Genomic DNA, 17,959 nt, shown 5'->3' on the forward strand with positions numbered 1-17,959 from the left:
GATTTTGCACAGCGAAAGAACAAAAGAACAGGGCATTTAAGCCCTTACATGATCCTGGCAGAGCGGGTGATAGCCCCAGCTATTTATTAATGCTGAGACTTTCCACATTACCAAAGGGATTTGGATACTAGTTGATTCCCAATCATTTTAAATGTAGGCTGGGCTGGGATTTTCAAAGTGAAGGGAATTTGTGCTTTTTAGTTACTTAGCTGCTTGTGAAAATCCCCACTTCTCCATTCCCTTTAATAACAGCTGAGGTGGCTTTGCAGAAATCTTAGCCTGCATTTTTGTACTATATTATACCAGTCTGCAAACCTACGACCAGAAGCCTGCATTTTGATCTGTAGGCAAAATGTTGGTTTTAGACAGGGCAGAAAGCTGCTCAAGCCCTGCTTAGCCATGAAAATTCCTTGGGTGGCTGTGGGCAAGTCATGATCTCTTCGCTTTACCTGCTCTGCAGAGCAGCCATGAGGATAAAACAGGAGAGAGCTGTAAAGCACTCTGTACCTTGAAAAATGCTGCTGACACAACTCCTTCCAACAGTATGAATTTAATTCATGAAAAAGCTTCAAACAAGGAAGGGTTTGTCTGTATGAAGAATCCTGGAAGTAGCCCAGCACACCTGCATTTGACTTACATAATGTCATGGATACAATTGCTTCTCATGTTTTTATTTTCACAAATTACATGTGGGAATACACCCCTGTGCTTGTGTGTGTGTGTGTGTGTGTGTGTGTGTGTGTGTGTGTGTAGACCTTGCACCACTGGCAAGAACTCTTCGACCACACTTCCACAGTAACACAAACAGGCAAGAGCATTTTCTGTGCAATTTGCCACAATTGCCATCATGCTGTTGGCTCATGATGATGCACCTGCACTGTCACAGGAGTTGCCTGTGCCCTTCTGCTCCAGCCAAAGTTTACAATGGATTCTTCCTTCTCCAGCCAAAATGGAACGTGACAAAACAGAAGCAAAGGGCATTACAGACGCATTACAGTCCAGGGGTGACTTTCTTGGTAATCCCACAGTAGCCTATGAGGTATATTATTTCCTCACATACTGCACTGCAGTCAAGGATACTGGCCTGGGTTAACAATCTGTATTATAACTGGAACAAGGGGCACCACCCTGTTTAAAGGCCTTTCTAAGTTACTACCATTGCAGAAAAACATGCACTCTGCAATTGTTTTAGGGGATCTAAACATCTTCTCTCTTGCCAGCATCCCTAAATGTTATTGCAAGGAAATAACATTTTTGTGACAATAATTGCCATGGTTTTATCCCCATAGTTGTCCCCCACAGCCCCCTGCAAGCACCTCTATGGCAATGGTGAGTCATATATGACTGTAGCTGTGTGATTGCTATATGGGCACCAACTGGAAAGTTTTTATGAACACCTCAACAGCTACCCATGCTTTAAAAATGCCCCTCTTTTATTCCTTCCTCTCACTTATCCCCCCTGCACCCCCTGGAGGATTAGCACTCTCCACAGTACCACTCACATGTGGATTGCTCAGGCAGCTTTTCCAACAAAAGAAATGGTGATGAAAAGCATAAAACCTGTCTCCTTACCCACAAGCACTACCCACAATTTGGTAAACTTTCCCTCTACCTGCACAAGTGCATTTTTTTTTAATTCTATGGTAGCTGTGCACTCCACCTCTCCTGCATGGGTCTGCTAGTACTTTAAAATTGCAAGGATTGTGAACAGGTTATCTTAACCAAAAAACAAAACAAAAACACAAGTATGTCCTGCCTCCTTATGAAACAGTCCTCCTTATGAGGACTGAACATAGTACCACTGATGCTATCTCATAATGTCATATGGACCTGCCCACTTCTCAAGATCTACGGGGGGGGGGAGAACCCCCCCCATCTGCTCTTTATTTTACTGAGAACCATGGCAGTCCTGGGCCAGTAAGTGCTGCTGGCCTTAAAGCTTGGTTTTGTGAGCGGATAAGTTGTCAAGAGGGTCTCCTTGAAGCCTCTAACAATAACAATGAAAGCAATTGAAGAAGGCTAGATTTCTAAAGTGAAATGTTTTTAAAGTGTTTTCTTCTTTGTACAGCATATAGAGAAGGGGTTACAGTGGGTAAGGGGAATCCTTTGAAAGGCTTCAAGAAGCAATATTTATTTTGAGCTGAAAGTTCAAGAGAAACAGGCAGGCTAAAATAGGTTAATCAGCAATCTTACATCGAAGGACTGTAGGGTTGGAGGGAATCAGAAGGACTGTAATGGGTACATAGGCCTACTGCATTCTCCTCAATCAGATAACATTTTCTTTTGAAGCAAAACTCCGGTTTGTCTAACTACTGAAGCTTCACTTTTCATCGTTGTCCAGAATTCCTTACTACTTCGCCCTTCATCCTTCCCAACTCTGCATCCCCCCCCCCCTTTCACCTAGTGCTTTCTCCTTCTATGGAGCAACCTCTCTTCCTTAGTTGCTTTTCCATTCTGGAATCCTGAGATCTTCCAATTAACATATATGGAATGAATCTCTATGATAGACCACTGATAGAACAGCTGCTCCAACTCTCTACTTCTCTTGAATCTCAGTTGGGGGCAGGGAGGGAAGCAGGTTTTTCATTTTAAGTCCATTTTTCCTCTTGGAAGGCTGGAGGAGCTAATAATTAGCATAGTAGGGGGAACTGTGTGCACAGATGTGTGTGTGTGTGTTCGGTTTAAAACAGAGCCACAATATGTATAATATGGTCACAAGATATGTTTTATCGTATTATGTCAGTGCCTTATCAGGTGTAGTGACTCCTAGTTCGTTTCTGGCCCAGTTCAGAGTGTTGTGCTTTATATCTAAATAGCTTGGGGCCAGGTCACTTAAAAGATAGCTTTTCCATCTGCATATATCTACTGAGAATTTAAGATCCTTTTCAAAGGTCCTGCTCAAATGACGCAAGATGAGCGGCTACTATGGACAGGGCATTCTTGGTGGTGGCAACCTGGCTGTAGAATAGCCTCCTTAGAGTGGCTTGCTTGACAATTTCTTTATGGCCTTTTAAGCACCAGATGTAATTTCTTTAATTGCCCAGGTCTTTAAAATAATTTGTGATTTTAAAATATGGGCTCAGTGACTGATATATAATTGGCCTTATTTCTTTCTCTGTGGGTTAAAGTTTTTATGATGCTATTTATTTGTTTTGCTCTTTCATTTTTATTAATCAGTGTGACTCTTTTACTTCTTATAAGCTGCCCAAGAACTTATGCCACTGGGTGGTCTATAAAAATACAGTACTGTAACTAATAAGGACAGTACATGGGGTTGGATATCTTTTATCCAGATATTGGTTTGACCCAAGAAACAGAACTTTAACAGGACCCTTCAGAGAATTTTCACTCCATAAACATCTGGATATTTTTTTAAAAAAACGAATCGAAAACTGCATAAAGCCAGAGAACAGCCACCTGTTAGCAAGCCCCTTTCCTTTCCCACAGGAAAATGTAAAGCAGCTGCAACATCATCAGTCAGCCCCTTCTTCCAATCCTTCCCTCACCTGTAAAATATTCCTAACCACTGGCTCACTGGTGGTAAGGTAACCCTATCTCAGCAAGGGTTAAATCTGCTCTCAGTCTAGTGCACTCTCTATTTCACCCTAATCAGCACCTGCAATTGAAAATTCATTGAATTCCTCTGCCATGCAATCCTTGTCTGGACAATGTCATTTGCACACATTACAAGGCTGAATCCTTTGGGGAAATGGGGTTATCAAGCAGTGAATTGCAAGGGTTGCAGAGGTTGCCAGTAGCTGCATCTAGGAGACTGGCTCGTTTATTTGCTGACTGAAGATAAATAAATGGTTTATGCATGTGACACCAACAGTATATGTGGCCCCCAAAATCCCTGTAGTAGACACAAACCCTACTGCTCAAACAGCAGGCAAGAATATGTTACCACTCCTAGAACAGGCAACTTAGGTTGCAATCCAAACTACACTTACAAAGGAATGTTTAATTTAACAAAGTTGGGGTTACCTCTGAATAAACATGCTTAAGATTGCACAGGATTCACCTGGGTGCTTTTTGACCATCACAAAGAGACAGTAATTTATTCACTTGGCTCATGTTGAAATTCATGCAGACCTATATCATGCAAAGGATTCAACATGCATTTAGCTTCCTGGACACACAGATTTAGAAAAAATATTTTTTAAAGTTTGCTAAATATAGTAAAGTGGTATACACTTGTCATGCCTTTTCAATTAACCAGTGTAGCATTTGCAAGCACATAACTTAACTGATATACACAAGTGAATGATACATATTTACAGTAAAAGAAGGGTGTTGGGAACCTAATTTCTTGGGGGGGAAATCCACATGCATGCTGTGTGTCCACTTGTCTTGTTTCTAAGAGGATAGTGGAGCACAGAGCATTATGAGGGATACAATCTAATAATATTGAGAAACAGTAAAAGGAAGAGAGCCAAGGAAAAGCAATGTGGCAGTTCAGGCATGTACCTTTGTTACTAAAATGGAAATGCTTTGCAATTTAAGGGGTGTTTGTGTGATTACTACAGAGTGAGACTGTAGTGCTGACCCTATCCCCCAAATCACATAGCTTTCTCTCTCTGTCCCCAAAGTCAACGTACTGAGCATGGGCATCTGCAACAGGGAATGTTTACTGTATGTGCATAGACAACAGTGTGCACAGGCTTCAATGTGAACCTTGTGTGATGAGGGCTCTACTTCTGAGGAAATCTATGCAAAAGGAGGTCTGCATGTATAGGTTTTCCTCCTGCAGTTGTCCAGTCAAATCAGTGTAGACAACAGCTCAGTCAGTAGAGCATGATACTCTTAATCTCAAGGTCATAGGCTCAAGCCCCACATTGGGCAAAAGGATTCCGTTGTTTTGCCTTCTAATTGTACAATTCTATGAATCTATGAAATCATGGATGGATGGGTGGAGCTAGGCAGAACAAGCGAGTGATGCAGCTCCACTCCCTTGTAATTACAAGAGGACCCCTTCATACATCTAGCATGTGGAGGAACTTTATGTTGAGGAGATACATGCAGTCAAATAACATTTCTGATTTTCAGTTTCAAGCAGTATTATGCATTTATTGGGCTGAACAACACAGTTTTACCTTTTCTCTTTTTTATTTCTATGCTTGTGGGCATGTGGACATAACCACAGGATAAGTGCTGAATTATCCTGCGTACCCCTCCCTCCTGACAAGCCAGTGGAGATGATGGCATTTGTAACATGGACAGCAGCAGATTACTGTACCACCACCAGACTTACTGCAAAGGACAGCCACCACATGGCTGTGTAATGGACTAAATTTAAGACAAACTGAAAAGGACTTCTGAAGGAGCAAGTGCTGAGGAAATCTGTTCTGTTTTAGGGTATAATGCACACAGAAGAATCAAACAATTCATAGAATTTATGGCCATGAGGGATTAACAAAATCCTTTGAAATGATCTGAAAATTGTAGACCTGATAAAAATCACACCACCTTCCTACCTTAAATGCCAAGTACCTGGCTGAGCAAGAGTCAATCTCCCACCCTTTTTGATGAATAATAAGAAAAGTTACTAAGTGGGAGGTTTCATTGTAAAGGAATGGAAGTGTCAATTGAAACAAATGACAAAGGAGATAGGATTACTAGGACAGCACACCTGCCCTTAGGAATGCTGTTCCACCACCTAGGGCTAATACAGTTCCATTCCAATGCACACATTTCTTGTGTATCACTCCAGACTCAGATAAGCGGATGGGCTTGGCTGAGTATTCATACTTGGTGATCTGCAATGCAACATAATTAACCAGTTTCTGGCTTATGCAGCCTTTGCAAGTTTCATCAACACTGAATTTGCATGGCATGACAAATTATTTCCTCAATTATTTGCTCAAAAGTCACAGATTGGCTCTGTGGCAGAGCAGGGAACTGAGCCCAGATCTTCACAGTATGGAGACAGTGACATATGAAATGGGCCAGTCTCCCTAAATTGAGCTGTAGCAGAGCTTTGTATGTGTGAATTGGTGGAAAACCAATTGCCCATGCAGCCTAATATCTCGGGACATTTGTTCTGACTATCGCTCTATCCAGCTGCATGATCTGCAGCCCGTGGCAGATTTCACCCCCACGCTCCTCTGTCACATTCCAGCCCTCCGCTTCTGACAGGGCAGCTACTGCACTGGCCTCGGTATCCTTAGCGCTGGGAGCTCAGCTCCTCTGCATATGCTGTCTGTCTTGTGAACATGGCTGGCATTTTTAATTTAGTCAATTTTCAGCTCTGCTTGTTCCTGTGAGATGTGTGTCAGGGCTGTTTTCCCTTTTAATACGTGAACACATTGAGCCGTTCCGATTTATCATAAGAATGTGACTCTCTCTGCCTGTCTTGTTAGAGGAGATACAGAGGAATTAAATTTCTGTGGGGTTTTTTTTTTTGCTTTGTCTTCCGCTCAGCTGACTCCTGTGGGCTGAATTCTAGGCTTTACTTGTTTACCTGATAATGAATCAAGGTGTTTAGCCGCTTCCAGTCACCCTCAATCTTTGTGGTGATATCTTCATCCTGAAGGACCACACGTGCTATTCGGCCTTGCCGCCACTCTGTAGGAGAAGGAAGACAATGTTAGACACTCAAGGACAGAGGCAGAGGCATTTCATTGGTAGGATAGTTCTCTGCAATGCTGAACCTCCAAGAAAGGAAGAATGGGTTAAATTATTCTTCTATTGATTTGTGCGTAACTGCTGCTCCCACCCCGTTTCCATGAGTAGCTCTTTCCCAAAGCAAGGATGTTCCTACCCAAGTCCATGTCAACAGCTCGTGGCCTTTGTGAGTATGGGACATTTTTATACACTGCATCCAGAATCTTCTCTTTGACCTGAGTGATGGTGTCACAGTTCAACACTTTCACAGGAATCTCAGGACTGTTCTCATTGTCTGGATTCACACAGTTCAAGATCTAGAAAAGAGAAAAGAATGGGAATATTAAGATGAACTCAGAAAAGCTAGGAAGAAATCACCTGCATATTACAGGAATTCTCAACCTAAGTTGGAGATATAAAAATGCCTGTTCACAATTAAGTCCTAATTAGACAGGGAAGCTGATATTGATTTAAAAAACATTGATTTTCCTTTTCATAGAAAGCATGTGGAGACCTAGATCTGTAAGTATGCAGAGATGTAGTCTACATAATTAGACAATTGCATATATACAATTACTGTAGCTCTCTCTGTCCCTTGGGAAGGTGGATAAAATTTGTGCATGGATGATGCCCATGGGTGATGTACATAATGCTTTGGAAAGCCTGGTTCATCCCTTCAGATTACGGATGGATGGCTTGCTTTTTGTCCAGCTTAAGCGTGTTTTATTTTTAGACACTAACAGATTAACTCTGTCCTGTTTTTGCAGTTAAATGTGCAGGTTTAGGTTTTTTTAAAAATTTTATTAAAGATTTTCTTGGTTTGCAAAATGTCTCTCGCATCACACACAACACAAATCTACCGGTAGTTAAAAACAGGAACTAATGAGGTGGTCTAGGGCCCAAACGTTTTTCAAAGAGGGCCAGTTTTGCTGAAGTGAACATGTGTGAGGGCCGACCAAAGTTGTTGAGCTTTTTTAAGGATTTCCCCCCTGGACATATACTGCCATGGGGGCTGGATTAAATCGGGCCAGATTAGGCCCCTGAAACAGACTTTAGGCATGCCTGGTCTGGGGCTTTACAATATCCCCCCCCCTTTCTCCAACAGGACCTAGTCACCTGGAACTGCTAGGAAGTGTGACTGGCTCCACACAGGCTGCAAACAAGGTGGCAAATGCCTCCTGGCAATATTGGTGTTGGGATATGTTGCCCTGCCCTGCCTAGGTACATTGTCTGAGGGGAAATGTGATTGTCACTATGAATTCATGGTATTCACTATGTTCCCCCACCCCCCATACATTTGTCCAATGTCCATCCCAGGAACAATGTATACATTGGTCCAAGAGTTTTGTACAGGTGAGTCCACACTGGGATGTGATTCCCGCCCTCCCATATTCCTTCCTCATTTGTAATTCAACTATACCTGTACTATACTATACTATACTATACTATACTATACTATACTATACTATACGGAGGCAGTGAAGGATAGGCGTGCCTGGCGTGCTCTGGTCCATGGGGTCACGAAGAGTCGGACACGACTGAACGACTGAACAACAACAACATACTATACAACATACTATACTATACTATACTATACTATACTATACTATACTATACTATGGTACCTCTGATTACGAACGGGATCTGTTCCGGAGCCCCGTTCATAACATGAAAGGTCTGCATCCTGAAGCGCCGAATCTGTGCATGCTCGCTGCGCGATTCGGCGCTTCTGCGCATGATGTCATTTTGCACATCTGCGCATGTGCGAACCGCCAAACCCGGAAGTAACCTGTTCCGGTACTTCCGGGTTCGGCGGGTTTGTAACACGAGGTATGACTGTACTATCATGGAACATCAGCCACAATTCTGAAAATGAGGGTTAGAACTAGCTGAGATGGCTAACTGCCTATCCCCACCCTATATGTAATCTTCAGGCATTTTCCCTATCATTAAAAACATTGGGCTGGCTTAAAAGTAAAAGTATTAGTTCTGTATTACTATTCACTAAGGTGCCTGGGCTTCACATCTTTTCTCAGGAAGCTTCTCTGCTGGGATATGGACCCAGAGTTTCCACAATAAGAATCACCATGAAAACATTCTACTATTATACAGAGCACCTGGGACAGGAAAAAATTGCCACCTAACTTCCCCATTCAATCTATGTCCAGCCCTGGGGATTATGTTCCCCATGACGGCTGACGGCTGGTGCAACCAAATTTGTTCAGAGAAGGCACCCACTCACTAGAGTTTTGTATTCAATCTGCTGCCGGATCAGCTTGTCCTCACTCAGGGAATAACGTGCCTCCCCCGTAATGGCATCAATTGGGCCTTTCTCCATCTGTTGCTTGATGGCGCAGTACAACATGAAGAGTGGCTCTCCAGCACATTCCTGTTTGACACAGAACACAAGAGAACTTGCACACTGATAAAGATAGAACTTGTCAAAGGCAGAGAAACCATGGCAAACAAGTATAATTTAAAAGCAGCTACACAACCTGCCTGGTTTTTTTAATTCATTGAGCCTCACGAGCAATGTTGGCTGATTTGAGTTTGCATGGTTTTGGTTTCTAAAGATTACAGGATGTGTTGCAGAAATATGTAACCAGAAAGGATGCGTCCTTGTTTTATGCACCATTTAGTAAGGAAAAGGCAAACACTGGCTTTTACACCTAACACCTATACTGGTCAGTTTCATTATAGGTGTTATATGCTGTCAAGTGACTGACAATGGGGTGATCCTGCCTATCTGTCAAAATGACCCACGTTTGGAGCCAAGACTCTGACTAGATCAAATTCCCTGCCCTAGAGGTAAGTTCATAATATTGCTCAATTTACTGGGGATGTACATCACTAAATAATGTTCGAAACATGTGTGCTTTCAATATGGTCAGCAGCATTAATAGTAAAGCAATAAAATAAAGCATTAAATATGAAACATTCACAACTGAAGTATCTAAATAAACCAGAAATTCAAGAAAAAGAAGCCACATAATATCTCCCTTGTTACATTCAATCAGCTACAAAGCCACTTTTCTTTTTATGTCGTTACAAAAATTCACCCACTCCTCTCTGATCTCTTGGCTAAAACTCTGGTTCATTCTGTGGTAATCTCCAGCCTTGACTACTGCAACATTCTCATCTCTGGCTTCCCCCTTTTATACCTAAGTTTTCTCACATTGCTCCAAAATTCTGCTGCCAAATTTATTATTCTGTCTCAACCCACATGATGCGGAAGCTCAGGAAAGCTCAGTCAGTAAAGCATGAGAGTCTTAATCTCAAGGTCGTTGGTTCAAGCCCCACGTTGGGCAAAATATTCCTGCATCACAGGGGGTTGGACTAGATGACCTTCCTGGCCCCTTCCAACTCTACAGTTCTACAATTCCATGACACCACTCTTCAAATCCATCCACTAGATGTGCAACTGCATTTGCCCATATTCAACCCTTTGTATTACTGCCTCCCCCCTCCCCACTTTATTTTCGATTGCAAGCTCCTGAAGAGCAGGGACCTCACTATTTTTACCTATAGGATTTTGGAAGTCACCAAGTATATAGATGGTGCTATGTAAACAATAATTTCAATCAGTGCTATTTTTCTAGTAAAAGAGGTGCTGGAGCTCACCAAGAACTTCTCCCTTGTTCTCTTAGAATGGCAATGGCACCCATTTGAGAGGTGCCAGAACAGAGCTCCAGTGAGCTTCGGCTGGAAAAAAAGCCCTGATCACAATCATCAAATGTATAAAAAGGGGAATAACTGTCTATTGGACTGCATTATAAAACACCACAAGATCAAACAGGCGCCAACAGGTATTTGCAGCCATCTGAAGTAGCCATAAACTATATTCAATGTCTAAAATAAAATATGAATATCCAGCTCTCGATAATGCATTAGATACAGTATAGGAGAATGGGGAACTGAACTGCATCAGTTTGAGACCAGTAAAGTATTTCTTCTTCCTACCCTTTTCACTTTGAATCTGTTGTATCTGTGCCTTGATTTCCCTCTGTTGAGTACACATGTGTGACATTTCAGATTTGTATTGTAATCTAGAAAGTATTGTGCTAAGGGAACCGGTATAGAACACACCTGTACTACAATCCTAAATCATCCTGACTTCCCCCATGTGAGTATGGAAAGTGCTGAGAATTATTTTGCAGAATTATGGCTTTTTCAAATAGTAACAGTTCCCAGAATGCATAGCAGAGTTTAGTGAGGGCAAAAACCCATTCACAGATTAGAGAACCAAAGCTGCATTTGTACACAGGACTGGGCGGTCTCTACACTTTCCTCCTATTACTCCCTGTCTCTGAGTTTAACTTCCTCCAGCCACTTGAAGGGTCAAGACAAAGCTTACATGCAGATTAGACAATGTCTGGTCTTTATTGAGCTTTTGTTCTGATTTGTTTGCCAGGAGGTGATACAACAACGAGAATTCATCTGCTTATGTGGTGATTTTACATCTTCCCATTATTTATTTATTCATCACAAACTTCTAATGCATTTCCCCATACTGGAAGGAATTTTTTTTTAATTTTTAATTTTGTTTTGACTATGGCAAACCAACATGGCTACCTACCTGCATAAAGCCTGTTTTTTTTGTGGGTGCTGGGGTTACAGAGCACTTTAATCCACTTTAATTATGGAAACCTACATTTCTGGCATGAGCTTGCATCCTTTCTGCAAAATACTGATGCTCTGGAGGTGACCACAGAAAACAAGAACTTGAAAAGAACATAACAAAGGAAATGAATTCAGGGTAGAAGCAGCTGACTCTTTACCTTTAGGAATTTGTGGAGAAGGAAAGCAAACCAATTAGTCAACATCTTCTCAGCCACTGATTCAGTCCTGGGAAGAGATGAGAAGGAGTTTTATTAAGCTCACATTAAAATAAAAAAATTAATAGATCATCATAATTTAATTTGTATGTTGCCTTTAGATGGCTAGAAGGCTGCTTGAAACATGAAAAGATTTACACAATCACAAACATAACAAAAGTAGTCATAAATAAAACACACCAAAAAGCACACAACCATAATTGAAAAATTCCAACAAGTCCTGTAGAAATCATTATAAGATCAAAAAATAAAGATACAAAATATTAATATCAATAACAGCAGCAACAACCAAACCACCTAAACAATACCCCAGCCCAAAAGTAAGGACTAGCTTAACTTCTCCCTCCCTCATAAATTAAGCACGATATCTTTTTATGTGAACCACCCTGAGACCTCCGGGTATAGGGCAGTGTATATATATATATATATATATATATATATATATATATATATATTCAATCAATCAATCAATCAATTAAAAATATATGATTGCAAAGATTCCCCCCTTTACAATCTTTTTCTTCGCAGAACCAGGGGATTAGTGCCAGGGCACCAATGCAATAGAAAAAATGAAGTTAATGTAATTGTACAGCAGATTTCAAACAATGTGGCATTTCATCACACAATATAATTGTGTATCCGTCTGTATTTTTTTATTTTTAGATTTTTTCTCCTTTTTAATGAAATAATGGACAAACACCACAGCAGCAGACAATACGCTAAGTAGCAGAAAGCCATCTGCTGCAAGAAAAATAGTTCAAACAAAGATAAACATAAACTCCACAATGTACTTGGAGGGCAAAACTAAACGTGAACTACAACAGGGATCTATTGCAATACTAATTGCTGCATATGCTATGTGCTAATATCTATCAAGCTGTGAACTACAATGATTCAATGTTCCTTTCAGTGGAACATGCAGCCTTATCTTACTACAAAGCAAGTTGGAACCCCAATTTATTGTGAGAAGGGCTGCTGTCTTGGTCACAACTAACAATTGCTGGGCGAAGGGCACTCTGTTTTCCTAATACCTGCTATGTGAGCAACAGCACACACAGAGTTAAATAGCCTTTTAAAGTTTGGAAGTAGGAAAATGGTACACTGAGATTTTAAAGGCCATCACACCTCTCCTGATTGCATCAGAAATGGTGCATTTTTCAAGGCTAATCTTAGAAACAGCAAGTATGCATTCGTTTGTCCAAGCAGCAGATAATGTTCTTGGGGCTCACGATATGGAGAATTTGAGTCCTAATCCCTGTGCAATTCAAAGTTCTGTCATTGGGTGGCCTTTGGGTAAGACATACTCTCTCAACCTAGCTTACCTGACAAAAGTTGTTCTGGGGCTAAAACAGCCTTCCCCAACCTGTTGCATCCTAGATATTCCACACTACAACAACTATTGGCCCAAGGCAGCACAACTGATGGATGTTGTATAACCCAAAGCATCTTGTGGTCAATAGGTTGGGGAAGGCTGAACTGAAATGCCACAGGGAGCTCCTTGGTGGAAGGGTGGGAGCCAATGGAATACCTGTAATAATAGTAATTGTTAGGAAATGCCAGTTTCCCGCCTTCAGGGTGTCTGAAAATGTGATTGCAATGCATTCCAGCAGAAAGTGGGGGGGGGGGGGTTTGAAGGAACAAGTAAAATTGACTTTAATGCCATCATTTATGAATGCTGGAAGGTCTCACTCTTGATTTTTGATCAATTGGAATTGGAAAGTCAATCTGAAGCTTTTGTCCCTTGCTCTGCCCCTCCCACATTTTCAGCAAGAAGTAAATGCAGATTGCTCATGAACTGAAAGTAACAAAGCCCAGCTGACAGCCCATCACAGCAGCCCCTCTGAAGGGGATGCCTGGTGGAGCTGTAACTCCTCACACTTGGTGTAAATTATACCCTGTAGCTCAGTAAATCACTGGAATTTGTGGCTGGTGGCAATCAAGGACAGCAGAGTGACAATGGCAGGGGAAATTGCAGCTTTTCTCAAGGGCCACACCCAGCACTAGCTCCTCACATTGTGTCCAAGATTATCTCTAATTTAAATACAATGGTTCTTAATGATAGTTTTTAATGCTGGCACGGCAGGATTGCCGATCCCTCTTTAAAAGTGATACAGCCTCTGTTCCTGGGAAATGGGGAAGATTTTGAAAGATGCGTCAATGAAAGGAGTAGAGTTCCTGTTCTCACTACGTGCTGAGCCAGGGTGTTCATAGAGCAGCTGTAGATGAGCTACTTAATTTATCACCAGCTGTGCCAGCCGAAAACATGCTGCAAATGAATCTTTTTCAAGGCAGGATGATATGCTTTATAAGTGGAACGTCTTTAGACTTTCTTCCATAGGACACTGATCAGTGACAATGCTTAACCATCTGACTTTCCCACCAGCAACGAACAGCACTGCTATGCATCATTCAGCTGCACGTTGTCCTAAAATTATATGCTAGGGTGCATCTTTCTCAAATGACAATGAAGTACCGGTATACAGTGCTTTAGTAAGAATCCGTTTTTGGCAGAGTAACTGGTCACCAGAGATCCAGTAAACACTTTTTCCTACCTTACAACTGGTACAAACATTTTTCTAATAGTTTCAGGCATGACTTTTTTGCTACTTGATGAGTGAAGGTGATATTCTAGATATTCTTCTTTATATAGAAAAAGGAGGGGCCATTGCTCAGCAGTGTTGAATGCTGCATTCCTGTTTAGAAGATTTCAGGTAGGACAGCTTGGAAAATATGTGACAAAGGCCACTTCAAATATTTTTCTTGACAGTGTGGTTAATCTTCCTAGTTTACTAATGTTAGGGAATCTCCCATGTTGTACGGATCAAAGTTTAAATAATATCTGGTTCTGCTGTACTTATACAAGCCAATGAATTCTGGGGTATGGAAACTTAATCCTATAAGCAGAGCAGATTGCTCAAATTCTATCTGTTTCTCAATCTAAACACACACACACACACACACACACACACACACACACACATAGTTAGAATTGGGTTTTCATAGAATACTAACTATTTTAGGAAAGAAAGTATGCTGCAGATAGAGTGGCAGAAAACAGGATAGAACTAGGAACAGAAATTTGTCTAAAGTAATTATGATTACAGACTTGCTTTTGAAAAAAATGAAAACCAAGAATCAGAGTCCACATTCTGTTGTCAGATTCCATGTAAAGACCATATTGTTATATACTATATGAAACTGTAGGTCAGTATGTTTTTATGTATCCTGTCTGCCCCTCATTCCAGGAATAGTGTTGATATGGAATATGTTATTGTTTCTCTTTGCCAACAATTCACAGACCCTCAGAACAAATATTAACTATAGCTTTACAGTTCCATCTATTTTTGTATGTTTGGTTTTTTACTCCATAGACAGACACATGTATATAATGTGTAGGGAACTGTGAAGACAAAAGATTTCCACGTCACAAACAGCTGTTATTTGATGAGAGGAAAGTACCTTGCCTTTTTTTTAATAAAAAAATGCTTCTGATAATGAGAAAAAATAATAGTTAACTTCTATGAAACACCTTGAATAAACAAGCAGCCAACAGTAAACAAATATACCAGTCCATTAAAAAAAATATGTATCCAGATCATTGGGCAAATGCTCTAAAAAGCCATAGAGAGAGAAAGTTGTAACAATCCTGATAATGGCCGCTTACCGTCCCATCTGCGGTGAGCGGCAATTGCAACCCGGTGTGGTTCTCTCACCTTGCTAGGCTGCATTGCACTATTTTCCTTTGTTCTGTGGCCTCCCCGGCCACCGCAGAGCCTCTCAGGTTCCTGTCAAACCCTGGAGTCAAATGAGCCAATCTGCGGCGTCTGGGGTGTGTGGCCTGGTGAGCGGACCTGAGGAAGGCAGGCTTCCCTCAGATCCTCCCGCCATCTATTTAGCCCGGCCAACCCTGCACGTGGCAGTCCAGTTGACCAGGAGTGTCACCCACCCTGCCCCCTCCTTTCACTAGTAGCTGCTTTCTGCTAACTCATCCCTTTCAGCTAGATGGGCTTTGCTGTGGTCTGTTGACGGTCGCCATATTTGGGGCCAGGAAGGAATTTCCCCTGCGTGGCAGGTTTCGCCTTCCCCATAGCACTTGTCACAACTTGGCAGTTTAGGTTTAGGTCTTGGGCGGAATCCTATAGTCTTTCATCCAAGCGGGGGTGTGGTGAAGTGGTGACTCATCCCCCTCTTTTTCTCCCTGTGGCAGCGTTAACAGCGTACCCCATTAGAGGAGTCTGGAGGGAAGTCTCTGTCCAAAGAGTCAGTTGTGTGGGCTAGCGGGCCATAGAGCTCCCCTCAGCATTTGGGAGCCATCCCTGTAAACCTGTGTTTTGCGATGGATCCTCCCCAAAATCCCTCATGCCTCAGTCCTCCCAGCAGGGTGGGGCTGGGAGGGATATACGCCAAGTGCCTATGCCAAGGCTTCCTACACCTGAAATCAATAAAGATGTGGCCATTTCAAATCCCAGACAGTTGTCATGTCCATTTATTTACCCTCTTTACTGATTGGGCATGCCAGGATGGGGGATCTGTGGCTGGCACGCAACAGTTCAAATCATTAGGTCCCAAACATGCAAACAATCTGTATCTTTATCCTAACTGTTTGTTCAACAATTTTGAGTTTGAACAGAGGAACAGGGGTAGGGGAAGTTTTAAGCTTTCTCCAATTTGATCATACCACATCTCATCTTGTGACTTAACACAGTTTTTGTTTATCTGTACAGAATTCAGCTTAAACTGGTTTCCACACTTATCATACCTAACAAGAAGGATGAAGAAAGAATATTAGGAGCAACAGCAATCATAAAGAAGTAACGGGAAATATGTTGTTTCTCATCCTATTGTTTATCTTAACCACGTTTCATCCTTGGACTGAATTCAACTAGCTCAGAACAGAGCCACTGAAATCAAATGGACTTGAGATAATTGTGACTTCGGTGGGTGATTTCAACAAGTCTGCTCTAAGCATAACAATGTCTGGATACAGAGCCCGCCTTTATAGAAACTTTTATTGGACCAGGTGTGCATCCTGATTCTGTGTATGTGTTTAATCAGCACTAAAAGTAAATCCCACTGTGTTCAATGGGGTTTGCTTACAAGTAAGTGTTCAGAGGACTGCAGCCTTAGACTGAAAGTCACTATAACAAACAATAAATATCAGGTATGATCTAAATAACTGTGAAACTAATTGGGTGAACCCAAGGGGGCTTTTCTCACAGCCCCACTCCCTGACCATGACACATGGTAATTTGCTTTTCCAGCTGAAGGGCATCTCATAAAGCAATTTGTGAAACTGCATGAGAGTAGGCTGTTCAAAGGGGGGAAAGGCCATAAGTTTGGGCTAGACAGAGAAGGATCTTCGGATACTGGCTGTTAAAAAAATAAAAATAAAATTGTCACTATAGTTGTGTTGCCACTGTAATGATTTCGAATGTCATCACTGAAAAAGGAACACCCAAATCGGTGTTAATTTCCTGAGTTCCAGCAAGAAATATATACACATTCTTCACCCATTACGCTGAGCTCCCACAGTAAGTTTCTAATCTTCTGCATATGATTTTGCCACCCACATCTTACTGTGTTCAGCAATCTCTGAAATCTGGCCTGTGCTGGAGGTCCCACAAGCACTCCCTTAATGCTTGCTTGCCATGTTCTGAAGGGATCTCTGCTATTCTCTCATCTGCTAAGAGGACCTTCTGATCTGGAAAGCCAGCTCCTTTGGAGCACTGCATTGACCCACACAGCAGGTATGCTTTTTGCTCCACAGTCTCTGAAAATACTGCTATAGATCTGCCTCTAAAAATATTAAATAAGCTCTCAAAGATTAAAGCAGCATGGGACCATCCCCAGACTCAAAGAAAATCCTTTTCATATTGACCACATAACGATAGCAAATCACACTCCAGAGATGAGCCAGCTTTTAAAAAAAACTTGGGGCGGGGGGGGGGAAGGAAGTCTGACGCCAGAAACCAAAGCCCTTTGGCTGTCTAGAGGCAAGGGAAATAAAACTAAGCCAATCAAAGAGGTTTAGGAGATTCCCTGAAAAATCAATGTGTATTTTATTAATTTTTTCTTGGGTTTGTCTGGGACTCTGAACTGCCTGTCTGATTCTTGTTCTAAGTACAAGCATAGCAATTTCATTTAGTATCAACTTTCCCCAGATTCCTGAAAAGGAAAGTGTAATGAGAGACAGAGGGGGAAGGGGGTGGGAAAGGGGGAAACAAACGCCAGCTAGAAAGTGCTTCCATCCCAGATCTCAAAAATAAAATAAAATAATCTCCCACTTTGTGGCTGCTCATTCATTATTAACTTAGAACAAAATGTTCCATCTCACAATATTTTGCATACTAAATAAAACTCAAGGAGTCTGCCGATCCACAGGGCTGGAACAGGCCTTTATTTGTAGCTTTCTGTCTGAAATGTTTGATCTTCACACAGTGGAGTAGGCTTTTAAGTTGTTTTGCTCTTCCCTCTGGTTCCCTCCTTGCATCTTTCCCTTGCCTTATGAATAACTGCTACTT

The 17,959-nt window shown here is 41.7% G+C and overlaps 1 protein-coding gene across 2 annotated transcripts in view; it reads right to left on the reverse strand.

Annotated features, from left to right (window-relative positions):
- The window catches only part of PLXNA2 (plexin A2), a 440,886-nt gene that overhangs the window by 23,813 nt on the left and 399,114 nt on the right, over positions 1-17,959 (reverse strand). For both annotated transcript variants that reach the window (XM_033152909.1, XM_033152910.1), the window contains exons 23-26: positions 11,382-11,448; positions 8,846-8,992; positions 6,761-6,920; positions 6,461-6,564 (exon numbers count right to left, since the gene is read on the reverse strand). In XM_033152909.1, the coding sequence (XP_033008800.1) occupies positions 6,461-6,564; positions 6,761-6,920; positions 8,846-8,992; positions 11,382-11,448 (478 nt within the window). The remainder of the gene's footprint in view (positions 1-6,460; positions 6,565-6,760; positions 6,921-8,845; positions 8,993-11,381; positions 11,449-17,959) is intronic.

The sequence above is a fragment of the Lacerta agilis genome, chromosome 6 (genome assembly GCF_009819535.1).
Source record: "Lacerta agilis isolate rLacAgi1 chromosome 6, rLacAgi1.pri, whole genome shotgun sequence".
Lineage (NCBI taxonomy): Eukaryota > Metazoa > Chordata > Lepidosauria > Squamata > Lacertidae > Lacerta > Lacerta agilis.